The 25,297-nt window shown below is 39.5% G+C and overlaps 1 protein-coding gene across 2 annotated transcripts; it reads left to right on the top strand.

Annotated features, from left to right (window-relative positions):
* Positions 1-15,409: 15,409 nt before the first annotated feature.
* On the top strand, positions 15,410-25,096 carry PCDH18 (protocadherin 18). Of its 2 annotated transcripts, none has more exons than XM_069855244.1 (4): positions 15,410-18,143; positions 19,052-19,137; positions 19,280-19,443; positions 23,652-25,096. In XM_069855244.1, the coding sequence occupies exons 1-4, from the start codon at positions 15,639-15,641 to the stop codon at positions 24,320-24,322; spliced, it is 3,426 nt and encodes a 1,141-aa protein (XP_069711345.1). In that variant the 5' UTR covers positions 15,410-15,638; the 3' UTR covers positions 24,323-25,096. The 2 variants fall into 2 exon arrangements, with proteins under 2 accessions (XP_069711345.1, XP_069711344.1); XM_069855243.1 differs by having other exon boundaries at positions 19,049-19,137.
* Positions 25,097-25,297: the final 201 nt, after the last annotated feature.

The raw sequence follows: 25,297 nt of genomic DNA, 5'->3' as shown, positions 1-25,297 counted from the left end.
GTGGTTTAGATGAGGAAACTTGTTCAGAAAAAAACATTTATGTTCAGTCAGGAAACTGTCAGACGTTTTCATGAGTAAAATCAAAATTGTCAAATCACCCAATATAATGCTTTTTATGTAATGAAATAACTGATACAATAATACATTATAATAATTATTATTTTTATTATTGACATTCTATTTGCCACAATAATATTCACTTAACCAGGTTGTACTGAGAAGCTGATTTTTAACACTACTTAACACAAAGCATTAGGAGTTAATCAGTACTTATGTACTGATTTATTGGAGGAGCTCCAACTTGATGTAACAACTTCAAATGCAATCAATTTCAGCAATGTATTTCATGTCCTACTATTGGTTCATATCTATTTGGTTCATATCTATGTTGTTTATTTTCTCATAATTTTTGTGTTGTCTTCTTTTTCTCCTAGGAAGAAAAAAAGGTCTTCAAATCCATAAGTTCTCCACTCATGTTTTTCTCTGAGGAAATCACTGCTGCTTAATCTGCCATTCATCTCATCCACATAGGAACAAAGTGGATTTTCAGGTCAGATACCTCTCTTACAAATCAATAAGGTGTCGCTGAAAAGTTGAGTTTGAAAAGTATAGTAAATATATATGTATGTGATCTCAATGTAAATGAGGCACTTGCACAAGTGCAATATTGAGAGATGTCTGAATCCCTCTTCACTGCCAGAACCCAAGTGGGTTCTTTGTTGGACTGTACAAGTAATGGAAATTAAGTCTTACTGAATTCACATTTTTGTCAAGGAGATGTTCAGGGTGTTTTTCTTTCAGGCAACTTATTTCTTGAGGTTAAATACGTCTATGTCCATAGTGAAATTCAGTCATGGCCCATTAGGTTTTACAAAAATATAAATAGCAAAATGTAGACTTTCTAAAAGGCTGTAGAAGTGCCACTGGGAGGCTGTGGGAATCTGGGCAGCATGAACAAGATTCAGCTGTGTTGTGGGAGTTTAGTTTTGAATCATAATAATGAAAATGGTTTCTCTTAGAATCGATCTGTTGTATAAATTATTGATTTTTCCAAAGTAAATCTTTCGTAAATTAAAGAAAAAAACCCTCCTGTTTTAATTCTGAAAGCAATCAATTATTGTAATTGAGCTACAAAATCTGAGCAGCTATTTGAGTAACAGGAACTTTCAGAAGCAGATAACTCTACAGACAAACATCAGGCTGGCCAAGAAGGCATTGGACTTCCGTGAGGTTTTTTTTCCCCTGTGCAGTATAAACTCTATAAATAAATGACTGCCCATTGCCAGGTTTAACAATTATGTGGACTAAAGAGATGGGAACTGGCTACTGCTGTTGAAGCATTAAGTGTTCTTCATTTCTCCTGATCATTTGTACTTGTTTGGCTGCAGCCAGCTTGTAAGGCATTTTGGCACTGAGGCTATTTCCACACTGTGGCATTTGTTTCCATTTGGATCTGAACTTGCTCCAGTTAAAGCTTGTTCCCTGGTTTTCTGCTGGTCATAAATGCAGTGATTCAGGGGCAGTTTAATGGCATACACTTAAAAAACCCACTGACTTATCAAGTCTGATTTTCTTTTTTTTGCAAGCATCTTGGTTCTGACAACGTTTTCTGATCAAAACTAGACTCCATACTAAAACATTTAGGTAGCTGTATTTCTATGAACTTTTTTATGTTGTGACTTTACTCATACTTCTTGAGATGAGGACCTGAAATAGGTCTCCCGTTTGAAAGACAAATTTTATTGCTATGTATATAAAATATTTGTGTATGTATATACATATATACATAAACACCTAATGACATGTTCCCCCATGCAAATGGAAGATGAACCTTGATATGTTCTACAAATAATTCTTAAGTTATGGGTAGATCCCTGGACAAGAAATATGACATGATTCATACGCTTTAATAGATTTTGCCTCCAAGTAGTGAGAATTCTTCAGTCTTCTGAGAATCGTTTCATGCTGTTAACAAAACACCTCTAGACTGGGTAAACTTACTTTCTGAGTTTTATTTCCTTTCCCTGCAATACTAATTGAGAAAACTAAAAGCTTTCAATGAAAATATTTCCTCGACTTGTGAGCTCTTCCCAAGTGTTCCCCTGCTCAGATCTTGCTCTTTCTTGCTTCACACTTTTGTAACCTGGAAGAGAGTTAATGGGCCCCACATGTCCTGGCTCACAGCATATGGTCCTCTTCACCAGCAGAACCTCCCTGCCTCCTCTGTGCAGGGGCATGAAAAATGATATCCTTCCTCTGTACCTTTGTCAAGTCTTTCTTTTTGTTTATACTCTGAGGACTATATTTGCCTGTCAACTGGCCCTGAAAAAGGTACACTGAATTCAGAACACAACAAATTCTCTGTATAGCTATAAAGACAGAAGATAAAACAGCACTGCAGTGCTCCATTCTCTCTTTGCTTCCCATGAAATATGATACTAAAATCAAAATTTTAGACTTGATAAAGCCCTCTGCAGAAATTGCCTGTTTTACCAAAGGATCTACTCCCCTTTCTCCTAACAAACTTATAAGGAAGAAAGCCCCATGTGTGGCACCCACTTTGAATGGAAATGTTCTTTCCACAGAACAATCAAGAATCTATTTTATTTTGGAAAGGTGTGTGTATATAGATGCATATGTACATATATATAAAATACTTCTAAGCTCTCTCAGAAGACAAATCACAATAAGCAGCAGAGAAGCAGCAAAAGCAAGTCATCTGATAAAGCAAAAAAATAGATTAAAACATGGGAAAGGGAAAAAAATATCCTCAAATCTCGAAGACAAGACTGATACACAGGCTTTTCATACAGATTTTATGTATCAAGGCAGATGTCCATATCTAGCTAAGTAGATATTCCCTGTTGCTGCCATAGTAATTCCTTGTAGTATTTGTGTGCCAGAACAACCCTATAAGCCACATAACAGGCTGTGATTCACTGATGTAATTTAGCAAAAGAGATTGGTTGAGGGAATGGTTAGTGGCTTTAATTGCTCATTTTTTTATACTTAAAGGGATATGGGTAAATTCATGTGGGATGGGAAGAAAAGTTTAATTAATTGGCAAAAAAATGCATTCCTCCTTAAGGACTGTTTAACCAGCACAAACCATAAGCTAAACAAATATAATCCTATTTCTTTCTCAATTTGATGAGTTGCAGATATCTTAAGCATAATTTTATTTGTGAGGTGACAGCTGAGTGTATCAGACACTTCAGTGTTAACTTAATAAAACAGAAAAAACTGCTGACAGAACCAACCCAGCCATCAATTTGGGGAGCTATTTCAGATCGATTGCACAATATGTGCACTGTACTTGCCTTATGTAGCATTCAGCATTCAGAAGCAAGGCCCTGTCAAGGAAAACACTTTGGACAGAGAGATAACTTTAAGGCTTCATGTTTGCAGGCTTGGGTTTGTTTGTCAGCCCCTTACCACTGTAACAAGTGGTAAAAAAAGCATGAGAGCAATTTTGTATAATAACACAGAGTCAGCTTTAGAAACAGTATATGCAGTGTTAGTAAGGCAGAGGTACCAACTGGGAGCCTGAGAACTGAAAACTGCTATGAAGTAGTATTATGTTCAGTTTTTAACAAAAAGCAACTTATTGGGGGAATTTTTATTAGGAAAGGTGAGACAAAGATTACGTAATATCAATTGTGTGTTAGAAAAGTCAGGCTGACTTTATAGGATTCATATGCAAATTTATTTAGTTTATTATATTGTTTTTCCTCTTGAGATAGTTATGTTTCTTATTTTATATAAGCAGCACATTTAATATACACAAGGCTTTTGTTGCTTTACAATGTTAGGAAGAAAACACCTTTAATACAATAATTTTATCATTCATGGATTTTATTTTGCAAATAGATTTTACAGTAGGTTGGTTGCCCTAAAAAATACTGATGATGTCAGAGAAGTTCTTTCTCTCCTTCCCTTCTCTCTTTTTCTCACTATTTGTGTATACATACAATGACAAACCTGATAATCCCCAGGGTGCTCAGCTCCATGAGACTCATTTCACAATTCTTCCATTGCAGAAGACCTACTCAAAACAAGTAAACATTTACCCTGTGATTTTGGGGCACCATCAATTAAACCTAGTAGCAGAGACCAGGGTTAGTAATATTCACAGGGGAATAACTCTGAAGTGTCCTTCTCATTTCATAAATATTTGAATCATAAGACTGTGGATATACCTTAGCTGAGAACAGAGGTCAATCATTCTGGCCTCACTTGGACAGAGATGGGGCTTATATAGGATAAGGAAGTTTTTCCTCTTTTATTTCTGTAAAAAGACATATTCTTTCAGGTGACATTGCTGTTAGAATGCAAACATCTCTTTTGTGTTCCAAGGAAATTAATGAATTTATAAAAAATTTATATCTCTTCAGATATATTCGCACATGACAAAGGAGACATGAATGCAGCCAACATCAGGAGTCATACAGTGAAACACAGTTTGTCTCCTTCTTTTAATCCTGTTGAAAGGAGAGGCTTGTGCTGCCCAGGCACCAGTGACAGTAAAATTTGTCCCAGTAGCAGGTATTTTGGTCAATGGACTTTACAGAGGCATTCAGGTTGATTAACATTTACAATCCAGGTAAACCAGAAACATTGTACTTCCTTCTGCAGCCTCCAGGTTTTCATGTTACTCCAGCTAACTGAAGGATGAGGAGGAGAAAGCCCTTTACATCCACCAAAATCAGAGAAGGTCCAGTGAGCTAATGGCACAAGCAAATCACACCATCCTGAGCTGTCAGATGCTAATGAACTGAAATGATGCTTGAGGAGCAGTTATGAGAATAATGTCTGCTTGAAGTACTAGTTATGGACCATATCCATGTTGAATTACTAATATATCAATTGCTTTCCGTGGTTTAATGCTTTTTGACCTGGGTGGGTAGCAGAAAGAGAATAAGAACAGAACTTAGTTAAGAAGATATATAACCTATAACTTCCAAAACTAAACTCTTAAAATATTATTGTCTGCAGATATGAGACATCCATATAATCTCAGAGTTTCCTATGAAGTTGATGTGGATTCAGTGATATGAACTTCAGATGAAATTAAACCATTAACTCATCTGAGTACATAGATTTCTGAGTCAATAGACTTCATCCTTCTTATGTTTAGATCAACAAAGATACTGGAGTTTACCTTTGTTGGCTGTAAACAAAAGCTAATGTTAAAATCAGCTTAGGAAAAGGTTCTTTGACATCCCTAAATGGCTTACTGATCTCTAATGAGAATAACAACCATTTAGGAAAAAGTTTTTCACAGTTGAAAAAGCAAGCACCCTGGCTCAGTTTCAAACCACAGCAGACGTGTGGAAATACATGCAATTAGCTTTCATAGCACACATGACAGGTTGCACACTACTTAACTGGTTCAAAACCAGTGCAGGTTTTTCATGTAAAGTGATCACAAAACAAAACTAACAATGAAAAACATCAAACTTGTCAAAACACCAAAGTTTTCTTAATATTTGCTTTGTACATTTATCACTTGGTTTTATAGCTTTTAGAATTCAAGTGACAAACTGTGAGGGATTGTTATTGTTAGATATTGAACCATTTCTTCACCAAAGTACTCCAAAAAAAAAGAAAAAAGTTGAACTTCATCATAGAAACTACATTAAAAATTAGTGTTTAAACAGTATACGATGGCTAGCAGTACAATTACTAGCCATAACACACAATATTGTCATGGAGCTCAGCTTGTGTAACACAATCCTAACAGCAATGTCTCAAACTCACTTAGACTCTGACATTTATTTTTATCAAATTTTCCTTTCATCTATCTATTGAACTTTAATGGAAATTGTCCATATGCCATACTGTGTGTGCCTGACTTATTCTACATTTGCTCAATAGCTTCATTTTGTGAAAGAAGTCTGTGGAAGGGCAAACTAAAGCACCAATATCTTAAGAGCATGGATGCTCTAAGAAAAAGCACCCACAAACAACAATATAAATACTTGAAAACTGCAAAAGCAGCTTATAGAGAATCATTACAAAGCACTTTTTATTGAACTATATTCCTTTTTTACAGCTATATTTGGAAAGGAGTGTCAGTTTATGATTTAAGTTCTACTCACTGTACTATTACTTGTTACTGGTTTAGTGAATTTATGAAAAATAAATGCCAGCTGCCTCATTACGTTATACTGAAGTGTTCCATGATCTGACATAGATGTTTTGGACCAGAGAATTAGGGAAGAAATGTGGGTGTACCCATATTTATGTAGCTTGATGAGAGAATGCTTTCCAGTAAGTCAAGATTATTTTTGACTAGTCTTGTATATTTATTTAAATTGATGTCTGTTTGAAACAAAATGCTTTCTTATGGATGAAAACTATTCAAATGGCTCCAGAAAAACACAACACTTATTTTTGTTACTTCCCTGCACGCTTTATATCTGGCCACAAAAGTGAAACATTTTATAGTATGAAAGCAACAGAACCCTTTCATTTGAACTAATGGGTTTCTAATGAATTTTATGAATGCTAATATGTCCACAAGACATTTCACACAGTTAAGACATAATGCACTACTTCTAAAATGGGTCTGTGTAAATTAACTTTGAAGGGTGTCTGTGCTAGTCTTTCACCCATTAATTGGACGATGTGAACCACAGCAGCAGCTGATTTAAGAGTTCACCCCAGCTGATTCTTGCTGGTGGAAATTTGCCAAAATGATTACATCAACGTCCAACAAACCACATGCGCATGACAACAGTCAGCAAACAATTACTTAAAACCCTATAATATAATTTGTAATTTGACATAATAGGCTCTTCTTTCAGGGTTCACATTTCCATGACAAAGCCAGGGGAACTGGGGCAGCTCTGCAAACAAGTGTGGGCTTTGGACATCAGTGAAGGAGATAGCCCTTGCTCCTCTCCACAGTGCTCCAGGCTTGCACAACTACTGTGCCACCTGGAACCTGGGTTTAAAAGAGTCATCATTCTGGGAAGCTTACTGAACTGCCACAATTTCTTTCCTTTTATCCCTGAGTGATGATCATGCCCAGCTTGCGCTTGTCTAACAAGACAGCAAGGGGGTTGAGGAAAATAAACACATAGTAATGATTTATGGAAACAATAACACCTTCTTGAGTTTTAAAAACATCTGAAAGCAAATGTCATGCCCTTGCCTTGTCCCCAGCTCCATGTGATACTTTCCATCGTCCTGTGTTACAAGACCCAGTAAGGGCTGGGTGTCAGGAAAGTTACGTTGTGGCAAATATATTTCTTTTTTAATCTAATATTCTTCAGTAAGGTCACAAATCATTACTTACGCAACATTCAAAAACTGCAAGACTATCACAGATTCAGGCCGTGAAGTCCTTCTGTTTTCTTTGTTCAAAATCAGAGATCCTTGACATACGTTCCAGAGACAGATCGGTTTGAATTCTATCATTTCGCCTTCCCCTCTCTGCTTTTAGCTGAGTGATTGTTTTGAAAGTGTGTGACTTCTCTAACTTTCCATTTATAGGCTAAGGGTTCTTTGTAGCAATAAAAGGACGTAAGGACAGCAAGGAGGAATTAAGCAGCAATTATTACAAGAAAAAGTAAAATAATTACAGTTTTATATGGGGTGAGGATACTTAGAGGAATGTGAATTCCTTATCTGCAGATAAGTGTTAACATTTTGTTCAGGCTGTGGCTGCCAGAGTACGATGTCAATAAACTCCTACTTTCCATGATACCATAAGAAGCTAAAAATCTCACTTTTTAGTCTAGTTTCCAAATTAAATCAAAAGTGGAAAATGGACTTTTTCTACACACAATGCTAAAAACCAAACCAAACCAAAAAAGCACAAACCCAGGGAATGTTTTTCAAGAATAGTAACTTAGACAGAAGGGAAAAGAGCCCTTGAGTTCTGAATGTTTATATGTGGTGCTGTATGCAAAGCAGTTCATTTTAGGCAGTTAGTAGCTATTATGTCAATTTGCTCTTCCTTCCCTCAGTGTTTCTCTATGTGATCTGTTTTCGCATCCCCTTGGCCTGCACTCGGAAGCAGAGGAACCCATACGTTCAGATGAATGGTAATGAGCACTGTCAGAGAGGCAAGAAAATTGAGTCCCCACTCTGTCTGCCCGGCTGAGAGCTGCAGGGGCTAATTGTGTCAATGGTAATGAGACCGAGCCGGCAGCAGATGCTCACGTGCCTTTACAATCCAAATCCCACCAACAAATTCCTCCCACAGAAACTTTGAGGGACATCTTGGCACCCTGGAGATGGTGATAGACCCGGTCTCAGCCACATGCCACCTGCTAGAGCCATTGTTTAAAAAAGAAGGAGGGAAAAAAAAATCCTATTATGATAACAAAGTTGTTTGCTGTCTCTTGCAATGACTTTATGGCACAAGTTTTACCATACTGCAGCTATTGAAAAAAAAAAAAAAAGGAACATCTGATTCTTTAAAGGGAAATGTTTGCATTGAGCACTGTTAACGACTTACTTGGGAAGCCGGATGTTCTGTATATGCTACATATTCTGCTGATAAACTGTGCCTGCCTTTTTCCCATTACAGCTCCCACTGTGCCTGTTTCCTACAGCAGGTTTACATTTCCACATGTTTTCCCATGACATTGAAGCAGGGAGCATTTTTTTTCTCTTTTTTTCCCAGAAAATTCAAGGCTAAAAAATGCAGATACCCATGTGGAGTGCTGTATAAATATTTGCTGTAAAATAAAATAAACAACATATTTGGTCCTTATTCACAGAGCAGGCTGGGTGGTGAATTGTGCCTGAGATTTTGAAGAGAGGAAGGCCATTAAGAGTCCCTTAGAGACACTTCTTTGTAGAGCAAGCTTGCTAAATGCTGCAGTAGAGAGAGGTTCAAATCCTTCCAAGAGACCTTTGCCCAAGAAGATCTCTTTCTGGAGAAATCTGATCAGATGTTTTGTCTTGCCACAAGAGTTTGTGCTCAGCTTGGCTCTCTAGTGAGACTCACTTGCTACAAGACTATTTAAACTTACCCTGAAGCTGCTCAAAATCCTTCATAGACAGGGTTGGTTCCCATCAGCCCCAGGGTCAGAAGAAGACAAAAGTGTCTTAAAAACTCTGGAGTTGCCTCTGGCTTCAGTGGCTGCAAGCAGCTGAGCTCTGGCTCTGCTGAAGGTGATGGACTTTTTCCCTCCACCAGAGTGTCCAACCTCCTTAAAGCATGTTGGTTACAAACAGCTGCTGGCAGTAGGTACACATGAGTGGATCTGGATCATTTAGCTTAAGCTGTCAGTGGAAGATTGAGCACAGGCTTTGTCTGGTCTGAAGACACTTGAAACAGCAATTATGCTCCTTTTTTAAACTCCCAGGGGCAATGGCGAAAGTTATAGTTCCATGAAAAGCTTGAATTGAGCTGGTAATTTGACAAAGTATGTATTGCAGCCCTGACCGAATTTGCATCTACGCCAAACTTCAAAACCTTCCTTTACAAAATCCCCACTCCTGCAAAGAAAAGAAGTATCACAAGTGCAGCTGCTCCTTCTGCTCTATTTGAAGTAAGAGTGGCCTTGAAACTATCATCACATGCCAGTGAGTGCATTGCAGGGTACAAGAGCAAGATACTTGTCAAAGCAGAATAACAGCAGTGTGACACAGAAAGCCTTTCAAATTTATTCACATAAAGTATTTCAAATTCCAGTGCAGGCAGTATATTAATTTGTTAACATCTGGAATAAAACCAGATGTGGGAAATCCAAAGCAAGTACACCAGCATGTAAGGTTGAAAACTGGTAAGCGTGCCTCAGGCAAAAAGAACAGATGTTGCTAGTGCTTTCCCTGTCGGGAAAAAAGAGTTCTGGGGTCTCTGACTGCACTGGTGACCATGCTGGCTGCATCATTAGGGGACAGGAGGTGAAATATTATTTTTGTTCCTCAAGTTCTACTTTGCATGAACCAAAGGTTGTAGCCACGGTCCACTGAAGCATCTGGCTCTCATTATTATTTGTATTTGCAGTAACAGAGGTGGACAGAAGGAAAAAATTGTGCGTTAGGAAATGGGCAGTTTTTTCTGTTGTACACGGCCAGACCCACGGTTGGTTTTAGGTAGCTTTATAAGAAAGTGGAATAGAGCCACATAGTGTTACTCTTGTTGGCTTAGGTGTGGTGGGAAAGAAGTGTGCACAGTTCTAACAGATGTCTTTTATCCTCAGCCTGCATAATACTCTAAACCTCACTTTACTGAAGTGCATATATGGCTCTTAAAGGCAATTTTTGGTAAACAGCTTTCAACTGGGGATATTCTACTTAGTGCTGTACAAGGGAATAACTAAACAAAATGACAAATGCCTTATAGTGATCAAACAATGGAGTTCCCATTACACACTATGCCATATTAACTAATCCTTAATCCAAAAGCATCCAGTAATATATTACAGGCATGTTTTTTTTTAAATAGAGATTTAGTAAACTGTAAGTCTTAAGCATTTTTCTCTTTTGCACTTGGCAAAACTTTGAGAGATAAATATTTTATTGGTTCAGAAAGAGACTGAATATCTTGATACAGTATTTGCCATGCATGGAACACGTCCGGGTTTAACTCACTATTTATATACACAATGCTGCATTGCAAAACTGCCATGAAAATTTACTCATGTAGCAGAAAATCTGATCCCCTGCCCTTTGCCACAATGATTGATGATAATGTAAAATCTAATTTTGAACTCACTTATCAAAAAAAATTCTCACCTATCAGCAGCTGTATAGAATTTTGTGGTATGATGTATTTTAATGAATTATCGGATTTTTTGTTGAAAGAGTGAAAATTATATATCTGGGATCTGAAGTAAATATCTCTGTTTATTCCTGCTTCTAGGGATCTGACCTTTCGTTCCAGGGCTTCTACTCACAGTTTGTTGAGTTAGGAAGGTACTTTTTCCTGATACGCCTATTACCTCTACCAAATGTTTCCCAGGTGTCTTTAAGGTGACAGACAGTGGCCTTTAAGTCTGCTCATGGTGGACCTTGCATAGAAGGGCCAGTGCTCTATCTGGGAAAAGAAACTGTTAGGTGGGGTATATTCAGCAGAATTACTTTAAGGCATAGTTATATGCCTATACAGTTAAGGTATAGATTTTGTGAAGGTCAGGATTGATAGTATCAAATGGAATTTTTGCTTTTCTCATTTGCCTCCCAGGATCCCTGACCCCATTTTAGATCATCAGTTCTCTCTCTTTTGAGGTGAACTAGGTAACTGATGGCTGATTGAGGTGTTTTGTTTAGTGTTCCACAGATTAAAATATATGCCCTACCCGATGTATTTGGGCTTAACTAAGACGACTGTGATGCAGAGGTCGTATCTGATAATCCAGCGGCCTATTACGCCTTTAGTGTTTCTTAAAGTAACCCAGCCTCTGATGCACCTCAGTTCTGAAAAAGGGATTGGCATGACTGATGAGATAGTAGATTGGACAAACACAGTATTCATTTGTTGTGAGTTTTATAATATAGTTGTCTGTGCAAAAAAAATCAGATGGAAATGTCAGCCTTCTTTCCCTGACTCCACTGCACAGCAATCATATTGACCTTTGATCGGTTAATTTGTGCGTCCAAAAGTGAGTGTAAAACTCTTGACTCAATTTGCACTCGTGCTACAACAGATGGAAACGTGAAGTACAATGACTGGTGAGAGTTCTGTCATTAATTTTACTTTGTGAAACAAGCTTGTTGAAGAGGAATGGAGTGTGAGGCACAGTCAGAAAGAGGGGGGGAGGAAGAAAGAGAAGAGGAGGAAGAGAAAGAAGGGGGGAGAGGAAGCCCCCTGGTTTGTTCATTCATTGTGATGGAAATGTTTTTTTAAAATACACTTCTGACTTAGAAGACTTGTCTTTCACATTCATTACACAGGTGTCAAATCAAATTTTATCTTGCTATGTCTTGTGCAGTGGAGCATAGTGCATGTGACATTTTGTAACGTGATGCAACATAAGGTAATAAATCATATTGAGAGTGAATAAAACCTCATTTTTGGTGTGCATGTGTGTAGGGGAATGAACCAAATGGCACTGTGCTAATTTTACTGTGCTTCTATCATTGTCGAGAAATTTATTTTCTTTCTCTTCTGTCCCTGCTGAGGGGCTGTTTCCTAAAACAGTTCTTCAAAGTAAAACTCTCTGTCACCTAAGTTTTGCATATATACTGTGCATCTAGGGGATCAGTAAATTTAGAAGAAAATATATGCTTGAGAGCTCAATAAAACTCCTCAGAGAAACAAGACAGACTTTAAAGTATATCAACCAGAGAAATAAACCTACTTTCAGCTAAGTGAAAAATTAATTAATCTGCTGTGCAGCTGTGGTTTCTGAAGTAATACTGTAGGCAAATGGAAGTGCTATTTGGAGTCAGCTTGGTTTTCTTCCTCAGGTACATCACTGGAGAATCTGAACGCAACTTTTGAGAAGAATGTTGTGGTGAATAGATCTGTTTTAGATGGGAATAGCCGAGATTAGTCTCCAGGAGGCCAACAGCACTCTGCTCACGTGCCTAACAGCATTCACAATAACGTGCTCCCTAAGAAGTGTCTGCTGCCTGCACGTGGGACTCTCCCTTTTCTTTGTAAGAGAAGTCTGCCATGTCAAAGGTGGACTGGAGTTTAAGAGACTTTCAGACAAAACTCTTTAACTGGATATAGGAGGAATAAGCCTAGGGAGTGCTCATGAGTGCCCTACAGAAGTATCACTTGTAGAAGTGTCACGCACTTCAATATTGCTGCATCTAAACAAACAACTCCAAGATGCATTCTTTCTCACTTATAGATTCAAATGAATGTCAGTTTACAAAAGAAAAAAAAAGTCAAGGAGCTTAGACACTTTCATTACTTTATTTCAGAATTTAGATAAGGAATATTGTGCCACTGACATTTTGTTGTCTTTATAAGTGTAAATGGCTAGTTGCAAGACAGTGTGGAATTAAATCATAATATTACATGTAACCTGACTGGTGAAATTGCAAATGAAAAATAAATTTTAAAAGGGGAAAAAGGAAAAAAAGGTGCTGTAACTCCTGTCTGTAGGTAACCTGCTATTTATTAATATACAGATTCTCTGAGAAAGGCTGATGTGATGAAGTGGAATTATTATTCAGGAAGTGATAAAAATTGCATAAAGCAAATTCTGCATATCTAAATGTACTAAACAGTTACTTGGAAGAACATGTTATCATTGAAAAGTATGTATAATATTTTAGGTTTTAAGCAGTGAGATTATTTTTTACTATGAATTATTCATCTCCTATACTCATCATGTAAAGGGGCAGTGACTTCTTTTATCAACAAAATAGTTTTTATTGACACTAAGAACAGCATTTAATTGAGCCTGTTTCCCCAATTATCGTCAGAAAAGAGTTTACACTGGTGGTATGGAAAAATGTTTTAGGAAGATTTATCAGAGCTGCAAAAAAAGCTGTCCATGAACTAATGGAATTAGATTATCTTTGAATTCTCTCCACCAGAACTTAGAATGGCCACTAATTCCTTTCTTTGCTCTTTTGGTGTTTGCTAAGGGGTTCACTAAAGCCTGAATTGATATAATTATTGGCTTGGATTGTCAGAGATTTAGGCCAGATGGCTATGGGTTTCTAAAGTCCCAGTTGCTTGTGTTAGCTTTTCTAGTTTGCCTATAGGGTTTGAGGATCAGCAATTTGAAAGGACTGCAAACATGTAAAACAGTATTATTCATGGGGGCAGAATGTTCATCAGCGTGACCCAGTACTAAATACATTCATTATGGGCATTTCTATTCTGCACAATTTGCCACACGGCACTGGTTTGTGAAAAAAAAAAAGGAGACAATGGCTTATAAAATGATTTTGAATGCTTAAAAAGAAGGAGAGTTCACGCTGAGCCTCCTCTGCTTTCTTTTTCAGCAACAACCTTCTTAGTGACTTTGGCTGAGCTCTGCTGAGAGTAAGTAAAATGGGAAATCAGAGATTTACTTTTTGCATTTTTGGACATGGAGGGGAATATGAGAGACACAAAAGAGCAATAAAATAGAATGATGGTATGATTATGGGCAACAACAACAAACAAATGGACAAAGTTAGCAGAAAAGCAATGAAAAGCACGGTGAGACTGTAGCTAAAATGATAAACTGGAAAAGCTAATGAAAAGAAGTAGAAATAAAAATCATGTCATAAATAGATACATTTGAAATGAGAAGAATGCGTCAGCTTCTGTGACCTGGGTACAGCCTGAAGCTCTCATAACGATCTATAGCTTTTCTGGTGAACACAAAATACATTATTGACTCAGCCATAAGATATTTTATGTGTGTGTGTGCGTGTAAATGTGTTGCACTGTAAATGAAAAAAACCAGTTTTCAGCAACAGCAGAAAGACAAGGAAATTGTCACTTTCTGAACACTTAATCCATCTTGTGGCTTCTTTTTCTTTAAAACACTTGGCATGTAGAAGGTGCACTCAGCACAGATTGTCATGGTGAAGCACAAAATGCTTTTTCAGCTAGGAAGAAAAAGATCTCATGAAGAACCACTGGAATAGGAAATCAAGCAGTGAAACATGCAGGGACAATTGCACACATGCACACACAGATGAACCAAGCTGAGGCGAACGCAGCTGTGCAGAGGACAGAAACGCTGGAAGAGGGAGCCAGGGGAGCGACAGGAGTGTGCAAAATGTCCCTGACTTGGAGAGAAGGAGGGAGAGATTCCATGGGGTGAAGGAGATCTCTCGGTGCTCCACGCAGGAGCACAGATGTTGAGGAAATGCAGGTAACAGGTAAATAAGAAGACGCGTTTGAGGCATGGTTAGAGGGACGTCACTCCCAGCTCATTTACTAAGCAAACGCAGTAAAAAAGATCCCAGCTAGTTAAGCAAGGGAAGCTAGAAGTATGTAAATGATCGCATTTTTTTTCTTGGCAGGAAGGGGAGGAATTAAAATCACACACACAAAAAAAGAAAAACCGCTTGAAAGTGCCCTGAAAATGCAGGGCGGGGGGGGGGATGGGAGGGGGATAAGTCGATTTAAAGTTTAGTCATCTCTGTTCTTCCCCCACCCCTTCCTTCGAGGGGGCACCAGCAAGCGGGGGTTGGCAGAGCAGCCGACCCCCCCCCCCTTTCCCCCTACCAACCATCCTCCCCCTTCCTCCCCATCCTCCTCCTCCTCCTCCTCCCCATCCTCCCCTCCCCTCCCGCCCCGGCGCTCGGGGCTGATTGGCTGGACGGGACTCGGCACATGCCGGGCAATAAAAAAAAAAAAAAAAAAAAAAAAAAGCTTTGTCTGAGGAGTTGGGAGTGAAGTTGCGGGAGGGTTTTTTTAGGCTGGAGTCGGCGAGCGAGGGTGTTCAGTCTGCAGGCGAGCAGGGAGAGGGAAGGGAAGGGAGAGGAGCGCTGCGGATCCCGCTGGCTTCCCGGCGCTCCTTGGATGCTCACGGAGGGAGAGGAGCGCCCTTCATCCTGGAAAAGGAGCGGGGAGTCCAATGAGAAAGCCTGGATTGAGTACGGATTCCGTCTGGATGTCCTGTTTAAGAAAAGAAAAGTTTTCCGATCGGGTAAGATACTAACACTTGGCTGAATAGAAAAGGCGTTTTCAAGTTTTAAACGGACCAGATGCGCTGGGTTTAAGGTGCCGGAGGAAGGCGAAATAATTGCTTTTTAACTTGCTTGGAGAAATGAATTGCAAAAACTTACAAATGCACCGAATCGGCGGTAAAATGCACTTTATATTCATTTTTGCACTGATGATAATATCTTTCAATAAGGCTGTGCTGGGCAAGAATTTGAAATACAGGATTTACGAGGAGCAGAGAGTTGGATCGGTAATTGCAAGACTATCGGAGGATGTAGCTGATGTTTTATTAAAGATGCCTAACCCTTCCGCGGTTCGTTTTCGAGCCATGCAGAGAGGGAATTCTCCCTTGCTTGTAGTCCGTGAGAATAATGGAGAAATCAGCATAGGAGCTAAAATTGACCGGGAACAACTCTGCCAGAAAAACTTAAACTGCTCCATAGAGTTTGATGTGATCACTCTGCCCACTGAACATCTGCAGCTTTTCCATGTTGAAGTTGAAGTGCTGGATATTAATGACAACTCTCCACAGTTTTCCAGAGCTCTTATCCCTATCGAAATATCAGAGAGTGCAGCTGTAGGAACCCGGATCCCTCTGGACAGTGCTTTTGATCCAGATGTAGGGGACAACTCTCTTCACACTTACTCCCTTTCTGCAAATGATTATTTTAGTATTGAGGTGAGAACCAGGACTGATGGTGCTAAGTACGCAGAGCTGATCGTGGTAAAAGAGCTTGACCGGGAGCTGAAGTCAAGTTACGAACTTCAACTCACTGCTTCAGATAAAGGGGTGCCTCAGAGATCCGGATCATCCCTCCTGAAAATAAGCATTTCTGATTCCAATGACAACAGCCCCGTGTTTGAGCAACAGTCGTATATAATACAGCTCTCGGAAAATTCGCCCATTGGGACTTTGCTCATAGACCTCAATGCTACTGATCCAGATGAGGGTGCTAATGGTAAAGTCGTGTACTCTTTTAGTAGTCATGTGTCTGCCAAAATTGTAGAGACTTTTAAGATCGATTCGGAAACGGGGCATTTGACCCTCCTGAAGCAAGTCGACTATGAAGCAACCAAATCATATGAAATCGATGCTCAGGCTCAAGATTTGGGGCCAAATTCTATTCCGGCTCACTGCAAAATTATAATTAAAATTGTGGATGTTAATGACAACAAACCTGAGATTAGCTTGAACCTGATGTCCCCGGAGAAAGAAGAGATAGCTTACATTTCTGAGGGGTCACCCCTGGACACTTTTGTTGCCTTGGTCAGAGTGCAAGACAAGGACTCTGGTGTGAATGGAGAGATCGTTTGCAAGCTCCATGGACATGGCCACTTTAAACTCCAAAAGACTTATGAAAATAACTATTTAATCTTGACTAATGCCACTCTAGATAGGGAAAAGAGATCTGAATACAGCTTGACTGTAATAGCGGAGGACAAGGGAACGCCAAGTCTCTCAGCGGTGAAACACTTTACTGTCCAAGTCAGTGATGAAAATGACAACCCACCCCGCTTCCAGACAAACAGATATGAAGTTGTTATCTTGGAAAATAACTCTCCGGGAGCGTACATTACATCAGTCACAGCCACAGACCCAGATCTAGGTGACAATGGACAGGTGACCTACACTATTTTGGAGAGCTATATTTTGGGAAGCTCTATAACCACCTATGTGACTATCGACCCCTCCAATGGGGCAATCTATGCCCTACGAGCCTTTGATCATGAAGAAGTAAATCAAATTGCCTTTGTGGTTCAAGCTAGGGATGGAGGGAGTCAGCAGCTTGTAAGCAATACCACGGTTGTACTAACCGTCATCGACGAAAATGACAACGCTCCTGTCATCGTGGGGCCAGCACTACGCAACAGCACAGCAGAAATCTCAATCCCTAAAGATGCTGGAATTGGCTTTCTTGTCACCAGGATAAGGGCTACAGATAGAGACTCTGGTATGAACTCTGAACTCAGCTGCTCCATAGCAGCTGACAAAGAGAACAGCATCTTTGTGATGGATCCTAAAACTTGTGACATCTCTATCAATGTGAGTGTTGAATCAGTTCCAGCAAAACAATGGGAGTTTTTCGTGATAGTCCAGGATAAAGGCAGCCCTCAGCTTAGTACCAAAGCACTTGTGAAATGTACTGTTTTTGAGTATGTTTATTCATTTGCAAGCACAGAAGCAACTTTGATAAGTCAACCGTCCCTGGATGTCTCCATGATAACAATTATATCCTTAGGATCAATATGTGCAGTGTTGTTGGTCATTATGGTTATCTTCGCTACAAGATGTAATCGAGAGAAAAAGGACACCAGGTCCTACAACTGTCGTGTGGCGGAATCGACCTACCAGCACCACCCAAAACGGCCCTCAAGACAGATCCACAAAGGGGACATTACATTAGTGCCAACAGTTAATGGCACTTTGCCCATCAGATCTCACCACAGAGCTTCTCCATCATCATCTCCAACCCTGGAACGGGGACAAATGAGCAGCCGGCAGAGCCACCACAGCCACCAATCGCTGAACAGCCTGGTGACAATCTCCTCTAACCACGTTCCTGAAAACTTCTCGCTGGAACTCACCCATGCTACTCCGGCTGTTGAGGTAAGGGCCATACCTCGTTTTGCACATCCATTCACTTGGGAGCGTGAAGGTATTCTGCATGCAGCCTGAGACAGCAATAGGCAATTAGGTCTATACCTAATGAGAATGTGTTATGTGTTTCTCTTTAGATGTCACAGCTTTGCACTTTTACTCCAATATTAACTGAATCCATTACTATGAGGAACGTGATTAAATTAATAGCGTTATTTCTCGGTTTTAACCTGTAAGCATGAAACAATGGAATGTAGCATAGACAGTACTCTGTTTTGGTTTATTGTCCTTTCTTTTTTCCTTGTCTTCCATTTCAGTCTATATAGCCCTGTTTAATAGAGAGTGTCAGAGTATTTATATAGAGAAACAACATAGGAAATTATTTGATTAATGGGGATGGAGAACTAAAAGGTTGAACACTGGCACAGTTTAAGTACAACTGTAGCAATAGTATCTCAAACTTTGAGACTACCCATCTCAGTTTTTGCTGCAAATGGTATGTAATGGCTTAAATGAGAGTTGTGTCCTGATAACTCTCTATATGACATTTTATTTTGTATTATGATCCTGGAATAGTAAGGGGTTGATTCTAATCTAGTAAAACAAAACTCCAGCTCTGTTTAGGTACTTGCTTTGCTTGTTAATGAATTAATTATTATGAGTTCAGAGACTAATGAACAGCAGCACACTTCCTTGCTGTACAAGGTCCTGAGATGTTTCCTCTGGCATTTACTATTTACTACAAAATAGTTTGTTGTATGGCATTATATATGTGCAGGAATTTGATTTAATTAAACTGCAAAGGAAAAAAAAAAACACAGCAAACAAACAAACCTGAGAAGAGTATTAGTGAGTTTACAACTAGGAATTTGAGCTTTTATTTCAAGGAATCAGTCTTTTTACCTTTTCTTTAGCAGGTTTCTCAGCTTCTTTCGATGCTTCACCAGGGCCAGTATCAGCCAAGGCCAAGTTTTCGAGGAAACAAGTATTCTAGAAGCTACAGGTAAGAAACTGGACTGGACTGGACTGTCCTGCTACCTATGCATGTATATGTATCAGAAAATACAAACGTACTTTTAATCAAATGTGGAATATAATGTATGTGAGATAATTAAATTCCACCATCACCACAATTGTCTTCACAGATATGCCCTGCAAGATATGGATAAATTCAGCTTGAAAGACAGTGGCCGGGGTGATAGTGAAGCTGGAGACAGTGATTATGATTTGGGGAGAGAGTCTCCAATTGACAGACTTCTTGGGGAAGGATTCAGTGACCTTTTTCTTACAGATGGGAGAATCCCTGCAGGTAAGAGGACAATGGAAGTTGAATAGTTTATTTAAAGTGCTGCCTGGCTGTCACTTTGATAAAGCTACCACTGAGAAAGCAAAGATTCTTTAGCTTTTGAGTTCTGTGCTTCCTTCCTTTTCACTCTGCTTCATGATAAATATTGAGCTGAAGCCTTCACATATCTGGTAAAATGAAACCTCAAACAAAACTGAAAATCTGCCCAGAGCAATGCTTACTTTTTCCTTCTTATTCAGATCATCATGAGCTGGCTCCAAATTCCCTCCAAAAGCACGATCTGCTCTGTGTCCTAAGACTTTTAATGACTGGGTGGATGTTTTTGCAAAGTCAGACACTAAAAAATACACTGAACTATAATTTGGGAGATACATTTTCCACAGTGGGTTTGCTTCATATAGTACACACTTTTACCATTCAGAAATGGATTCTGAAACTGTTCTGGAAATATGGATGGAGATGAAAGAAAAGTATATTTTTTTCCACTGAAAAATGAACTTGAGTGGCAAGGGAACGATCCAAATATGTCCCAGATGTTAAATCTTGCAACCATAATTTCTAGAAGAAAGGGCTTAAGCGGTACAACTCAGGGGCAGGAGGCAGGAAAGAAAAAAGCTAGAAAAAGGTGAGTGAAAGTAAGATAAACACAGGTGTATATATTCATGTGCATGTAGTACCACTTTTAAATTTATGCCAAGGTATAACTTGAATAAAATTGTCTATGGGAAATCATGCTAAGAATTTTGTAATTACTTTAATAATTATACACCCATGGTTGTACTCTAGATCTTGTACTTACTTCAGATCCTATTTATTTTTGTCTATATAACCAACAGGGCCAGATAATTTCAGTATGGTTCACTGAACCAAGAATATAAACTTAAAAAGTTTAGTAAAGTAATTTTATACAAAGGGTCATGTTTCCTTCATGGGTTGGACTCGATGATCCGGTGGGTCTCTTCCAACCTGGTTATTCTATGATTCTGTGATCATTTCCCTCCTAAAGTGACCCTTACATCTTGCCCAGGGGTGGAGGAGAGCTTCAGTGCTGCAGCTCCTTTTCTCAGCTGCTGTGGAAATCACCAGTTAGGGGATTATATTTGACCCTGGTGTGTTTTACCCTGGAAAAAACGCTGTTACACTAGGCAAGAGTAAACCCCTGAAGTTTCATCTGTTCTTCTTATACATTTTAACATTTTCTTTGTATGTTTTGCTCCAGACAAGGTCTTGTATCACCTACCCAGGTGATCACCTACCTTGGCAACTAAGTCTTATTTACCAAATGTTTCAAAACCAGAGACTTCGAAAAGTTATTATTTTTTCGGAGTCATTAACTGAAATCTGGAGTTCTAATGTATTTTTTGTCCTCATCTCCCCCAGCTCTTACTATTTATTACTCTACCAGTTAACATGCTTCACTCTCTCCTATGGTTAGCAAGGACGCAGGAAGGGGTCTGCTGAACCTCTCAGTTGCCAGGGGAACCTCAAGTGCAGTGGTGTTTGCACTGGCATCGAGCCCTGCTGCTGCCAAGGCAGAGCTGTCCCCTTCCCAGTGGGCAGCTGGGATCTGCTAGCAGGCAGAAGTGATTACTCTCTTGGCTAGCTGAAATGCCCATGACTCATTTTCAGCTCTTGCAATTCAGTTTCTAAACAGGAAGCCCAGGGGTAGGATTTCCAAAAGTGCCCAGCCTTCGCCCAATACTAATCACTCTCAAAATAAGGAAAAATCCTGTTCAGTACAGTCAGAACTGGGTTGGTCTATCAGGGAAGGCATTTAATCTCACCCAGATGTCCATCTGCATGGTTTTAATCTATCAGATAAGTATGCTGAAACTGTTCAGATGAGACCTGAATTGATCTGCAATCCAAACAAATGAAAAGGAAAAGAAAACTTCCTGGAGGTTTCATGTTCCCCATTTCAAAAAGTTTCTACATTGTCAGTCTGGACACAGGCAAAATGCTGTGAGAAAGTCCTTTCAGTTTGTCCCTTCTAGGTGAAACTGGAAAAGAACGGAGTCAGTCTCTCAAAACTTCGGAAATGGCATGATCAGAAAGTTTAGTAACTGTCCCTGAAAGACTTGTTTCTTTCTCTGTCACTTTTTAACTGCTCACCATGAGCTTTAAGTTCTGGAAAAACAAAAATAAATGCTGTTGTGCATCTGGGGATTTTCTATTTATTGCTGATTTAAGGACAGACTGTGATAGAATTCTGTTTCCCCAGAGTATCTTTTGGTCTTATGTTCAGGACTGTCAGGACTTATTATTTATATGAAACCCAATCCTGACAACATCAGTAATAAAACTCACAGTAAGAGTTACTATTGAAAGTCTCCCATTAATTTACAGGAGTCTTCTTAATTAGAAGCGTAATCCTCACCTTCTGGGATGAATTGAGAGCTGGTCCAAGTGCTACGGAACACTTGAATATCTTTTGTCCTTTCTAACTCTTCAGCTTTTTCTGTAAAACAGCACATATGTGCTTTACATACTTAGAGAGAACAAAATACTTGAAGGCATTTCTGTCACTTGTATCAAAACTTCAGCCACTGATATTTTCCAGGTGGCTTTGTTTGTTTGAAGCTTGCTGTATCAGCAGGCCATTTGCAATAGCTTGTGCAATATCCAGCCTGCAGCCTGAACCTGTACTCTTGAAGAAATTCATATGCTCATGTGTAAGACAAAGAGGAAGTTTCTACTCAGAGGAATGGAAAGGGCATTAGGAAAGCAAACAGTATGAGAGGCTGTGTAAAGCACAGAGATAAATAATGTTGAGAGTATGAGAGCAGGATTTTATCAATCACTGGTATGTTCTAGGCTGAAACACTGTCCTGTTCTGCTTACACCATTGCAAAAAGATTTTTTGATAAACTGAACGGATCCAGAGCCAGATGAGAAATGTGATGGAAAATTTGCAGGGTATGGCTGCAAACATGTCTTATGCATTCAATATATAAAAAGAAAGAAAAAGAAACTGTTCTGTATGTGCTAATCTAGCCATTAATTGAGAAGGGATTAGGGCAAAAATTTCTTATGGTCAATATATGCATAATGCAAAGAGTTTGGCGTTTCTGAAATCTTTCTTAAGACGTATATGACTCTTGTTCAAGTTAGTACCCCCTGTAGCACCTATGTCTTTTCCAGTATGTCTGTAAGGCACCCAGGCAGCGCCCAGCCTGGCCTGAGGCTTTGTGTCATACAGAGTTAGTTCCCTTTGGAGAGAAAAATTTGGCCTCTCTCTTGTCATATCCCTCTTGGCAGGTCTGCCAAACAGGACTTTTCCTGTCTGCTTCCAGTAACCATTTCCAGTACTCTTCAGGTGCTTGTGGAATACTCTTGCAGTGCTTCTCCATGGACCAGTTCAGACCATCGTTGTCCCAGGAATGCAGTCACTTCCCCCATGTTATTGCTTCTCCCTGAGAAATGCCACAAAAACCAAGCAGGTGAAAGAGCAGCTCTGTTGTCTTCTGCTCTTCAGTCCCCCTGGCTGGCCTGGATGCCCACCTTGTGGGTCACCGTCCCCCTTGTGCCAATACCTGAACCAGCGTGGTCCTGTAACCTGAACTACAGAGCTGCAATTGCATGTCAGACAAACCCCCGGATAAACACTGGAGCCATGCAGGATGTGTTATAACTGATTCAGTTACAAAGATAATAGAGCAATGGATCACCTCGTATTCAACACACACCTCATTGTCAGATCAAAAGGAGGTGTGTTAATGAAGGAGGAAATCCCTCTTCACATTTTTTCTTTCTTTTTTGCTTCCTCTGTCCATTTATTCCCACTTTATTACTCTGATATGCTTCTCTAATTGCACGTACAATGCTTCACTAAACCTTCAGTAAACACTTGGAGGTAGAAAGACCTTTACTTATTGTATATTTTCTTTATGAAACAGCAGTGTATAAAGGGAACAAATGGCTTTACATCACAAGTGCTAGTTTTCTACCTGGGATTTACATGTTTATCTTAAGCACTAGTTAAGAGATCACATTACTGTCTTGCATCTTCTGCCTTTATTGTTCTTTAGTTTTTGAGACCATTCAGAAATGGAAGTACATTTAGCTCCAGACCGTTTGTTTTTGCCACCTTTCTGCACACAGAAAGTGAACCCAAACACCAGATTTTAGCAACCTTGGAGAAGTTTGGTCCTTGTGAATGTGATATCTGCAACTGGACGAGGATGCTCACTCTTCTCTTTTCTCCCTTGCAGCTATGCGGCTGTGCACAGAGGAGTGCAGGGTGCTGGGGCACTCGGACCAGTGCTGGATGCCACCGTTGCCCTCTCCCTCTTCAGATTACAGAAGCAACATGTTCATCCCTGGGGAGGATTTCCAGTCACCCCAGCAGCAACTGCAACTGCAGCAGCAGCAAGGCCTGGAGGAAGAACCACAGCCTACTGATACCAATGAGAAGAAGAAGAGTTTTTCAACATTTGGTAAAGAATGCCAGAGCGAGGAGGAATCAGGGGACGCCTGTACCTCCTCTCTCCTCTCTGAAATGAGCAGCGTTTTCCAGCGCCTGCTGCCTCCCTCACTAGATGCCTACATGGAGTGCAATGAGATGGATCGTTCCAACTCGTTAGAGCGCAGGAAGGGACATTTGCCAGCCAAGACTGTAAATTATCCACAGGGGGTGGCAGCTTGGGCAGCCAGCACACATTTCCAAAATCCTGCCAACAATGGGCCCTCTCTGGGGACTCACTCAAGTGCACAGCCCTCCTCTAAATGGCTGCCAGCCATGGAGGAGATCCCAGAGAATTATGAAGAAGATGATTTTGACAATGTGCTTAACCACCTCAGTGATGGTAAACACGAACTCATGGATGCCAGTGAGCTGGTGGCAGAAATTAACAAGCTGCTGCAAGATGTCCGGCAGAACTGATTGCTTCAAAAGCCTATTTTTCCATATTTATGGAAAACTGGAAGGGAAAAAAATAAAGAATAATAAAAAAAACAAACTGAGAACTGGCATTGCCAACTAGTTGCATTTATCATAAATGTGTCTGTGTATGTTGAATATTAAAATACTGTATTTTCATATGTACACAATGCAAGTGTGATTATCTTTATCTGTATTTTAAAAATACATTTGTACCTTATATTTATGTGTAATTTAACAAATAAATTTTATTTTTGTACACCCACAGCAAGCATGTTTTCCTAAATGTATATAGATGGTACCACCCCTGTCAAACTTCCAGCATTCTTGCCACACAGGCATGTTAAAAACAAAAAAAAAGAAAAGAAAAGGAGGGATAATTCTTTCCTTATTATTTCTTTTAAGTCTCAAATGTTACAAATATGAATTCAAACCACTGAACAGTTATGCAAACGTTAGTTTCAATAAATGGTCCAACACCTTGTTGCAATGTTTCATTCTTATAATAAAGAGTTGGCAGCTTTCATGAAACCTAAAATGTCTTTTTTATTTTGATGCTTTTGGTCCATAGACTCTTTTTCCTATTTAACTGATGTTTTATTGTAGGCTTCAGTTGTCTTCTCTTGTACAAGTAGGTGTTTTCCCAAGTGAACAAATCATGGAATTCAGTGAATGGACTTCCAGCACTATCTTGTCAAAAAAAGGTAAATGTTTTTCTGCCTTTGTCACACTGCAAAGCCAGCTGAAGTGAGCAACGTATACTTGAAAGAAAGCAGTGAAATCAGCTTTTCTGACCTCAAGCTGAATTCTCAATTTATGTAAATTAAAAATTGCAGTTGACTGCTTTACCCTTGTAAATGACACTAAATAAAAGGAATGTTGCATCTCCTAGGAAAGCCGCTGATTGTAGCTATATTTTACCTCCGTTGTGACAGCACCTATCTTGTCTTTTTCAAGGTAGTACAGAAATACTTGAAC

The sequence above is a fragment of the Phaenicophaeus curvirostris genome, chromosome 4 (genome assembly GCF_032191515.1).
Source record: "Phaenicophaeus curvirostris isolate KB17595 chromosome 4, BPBGC_Pcur_1.0, whole genome shotgun sequence".
In the NCBI taxonomy this organism is placed as follows: domain Eukaryota; kingdom Metazoa; phylum Chordata; class Aves; order Cuculiformes; family Cuculidae; genus Phaenicophaeus; species Phaenicophaeus curvirostris.
This window is presented reverse-complemented; position numbering and strand designations above follow the sequence as displayed.

Excerpts from the sequence above, each read along its gene's own strand:
- PCDH18 (XM_069855243.1), top strand. The coding sequence starts at position 15,639 with ATGAATTGCAAAAACTTACAAATGCACCGAATCGGCGGTAAAATGCAC. Across the intron at positions 19,138-19,279 it reads AAGTATTCTAGAAGCTACAG|ATATGCCCTGCAAGATATGG; the intron begins GTAAGAAACTGG and ends TTGTCTTCACAG. Across the intron at positions 19,444-23,651 it reads AGATGGGAGAATCCCTGCAG|CTATGCGGCTGTGCACAGAG; the intron begins GTAAGAGGACAA and ends TCTCCCTTGCAG.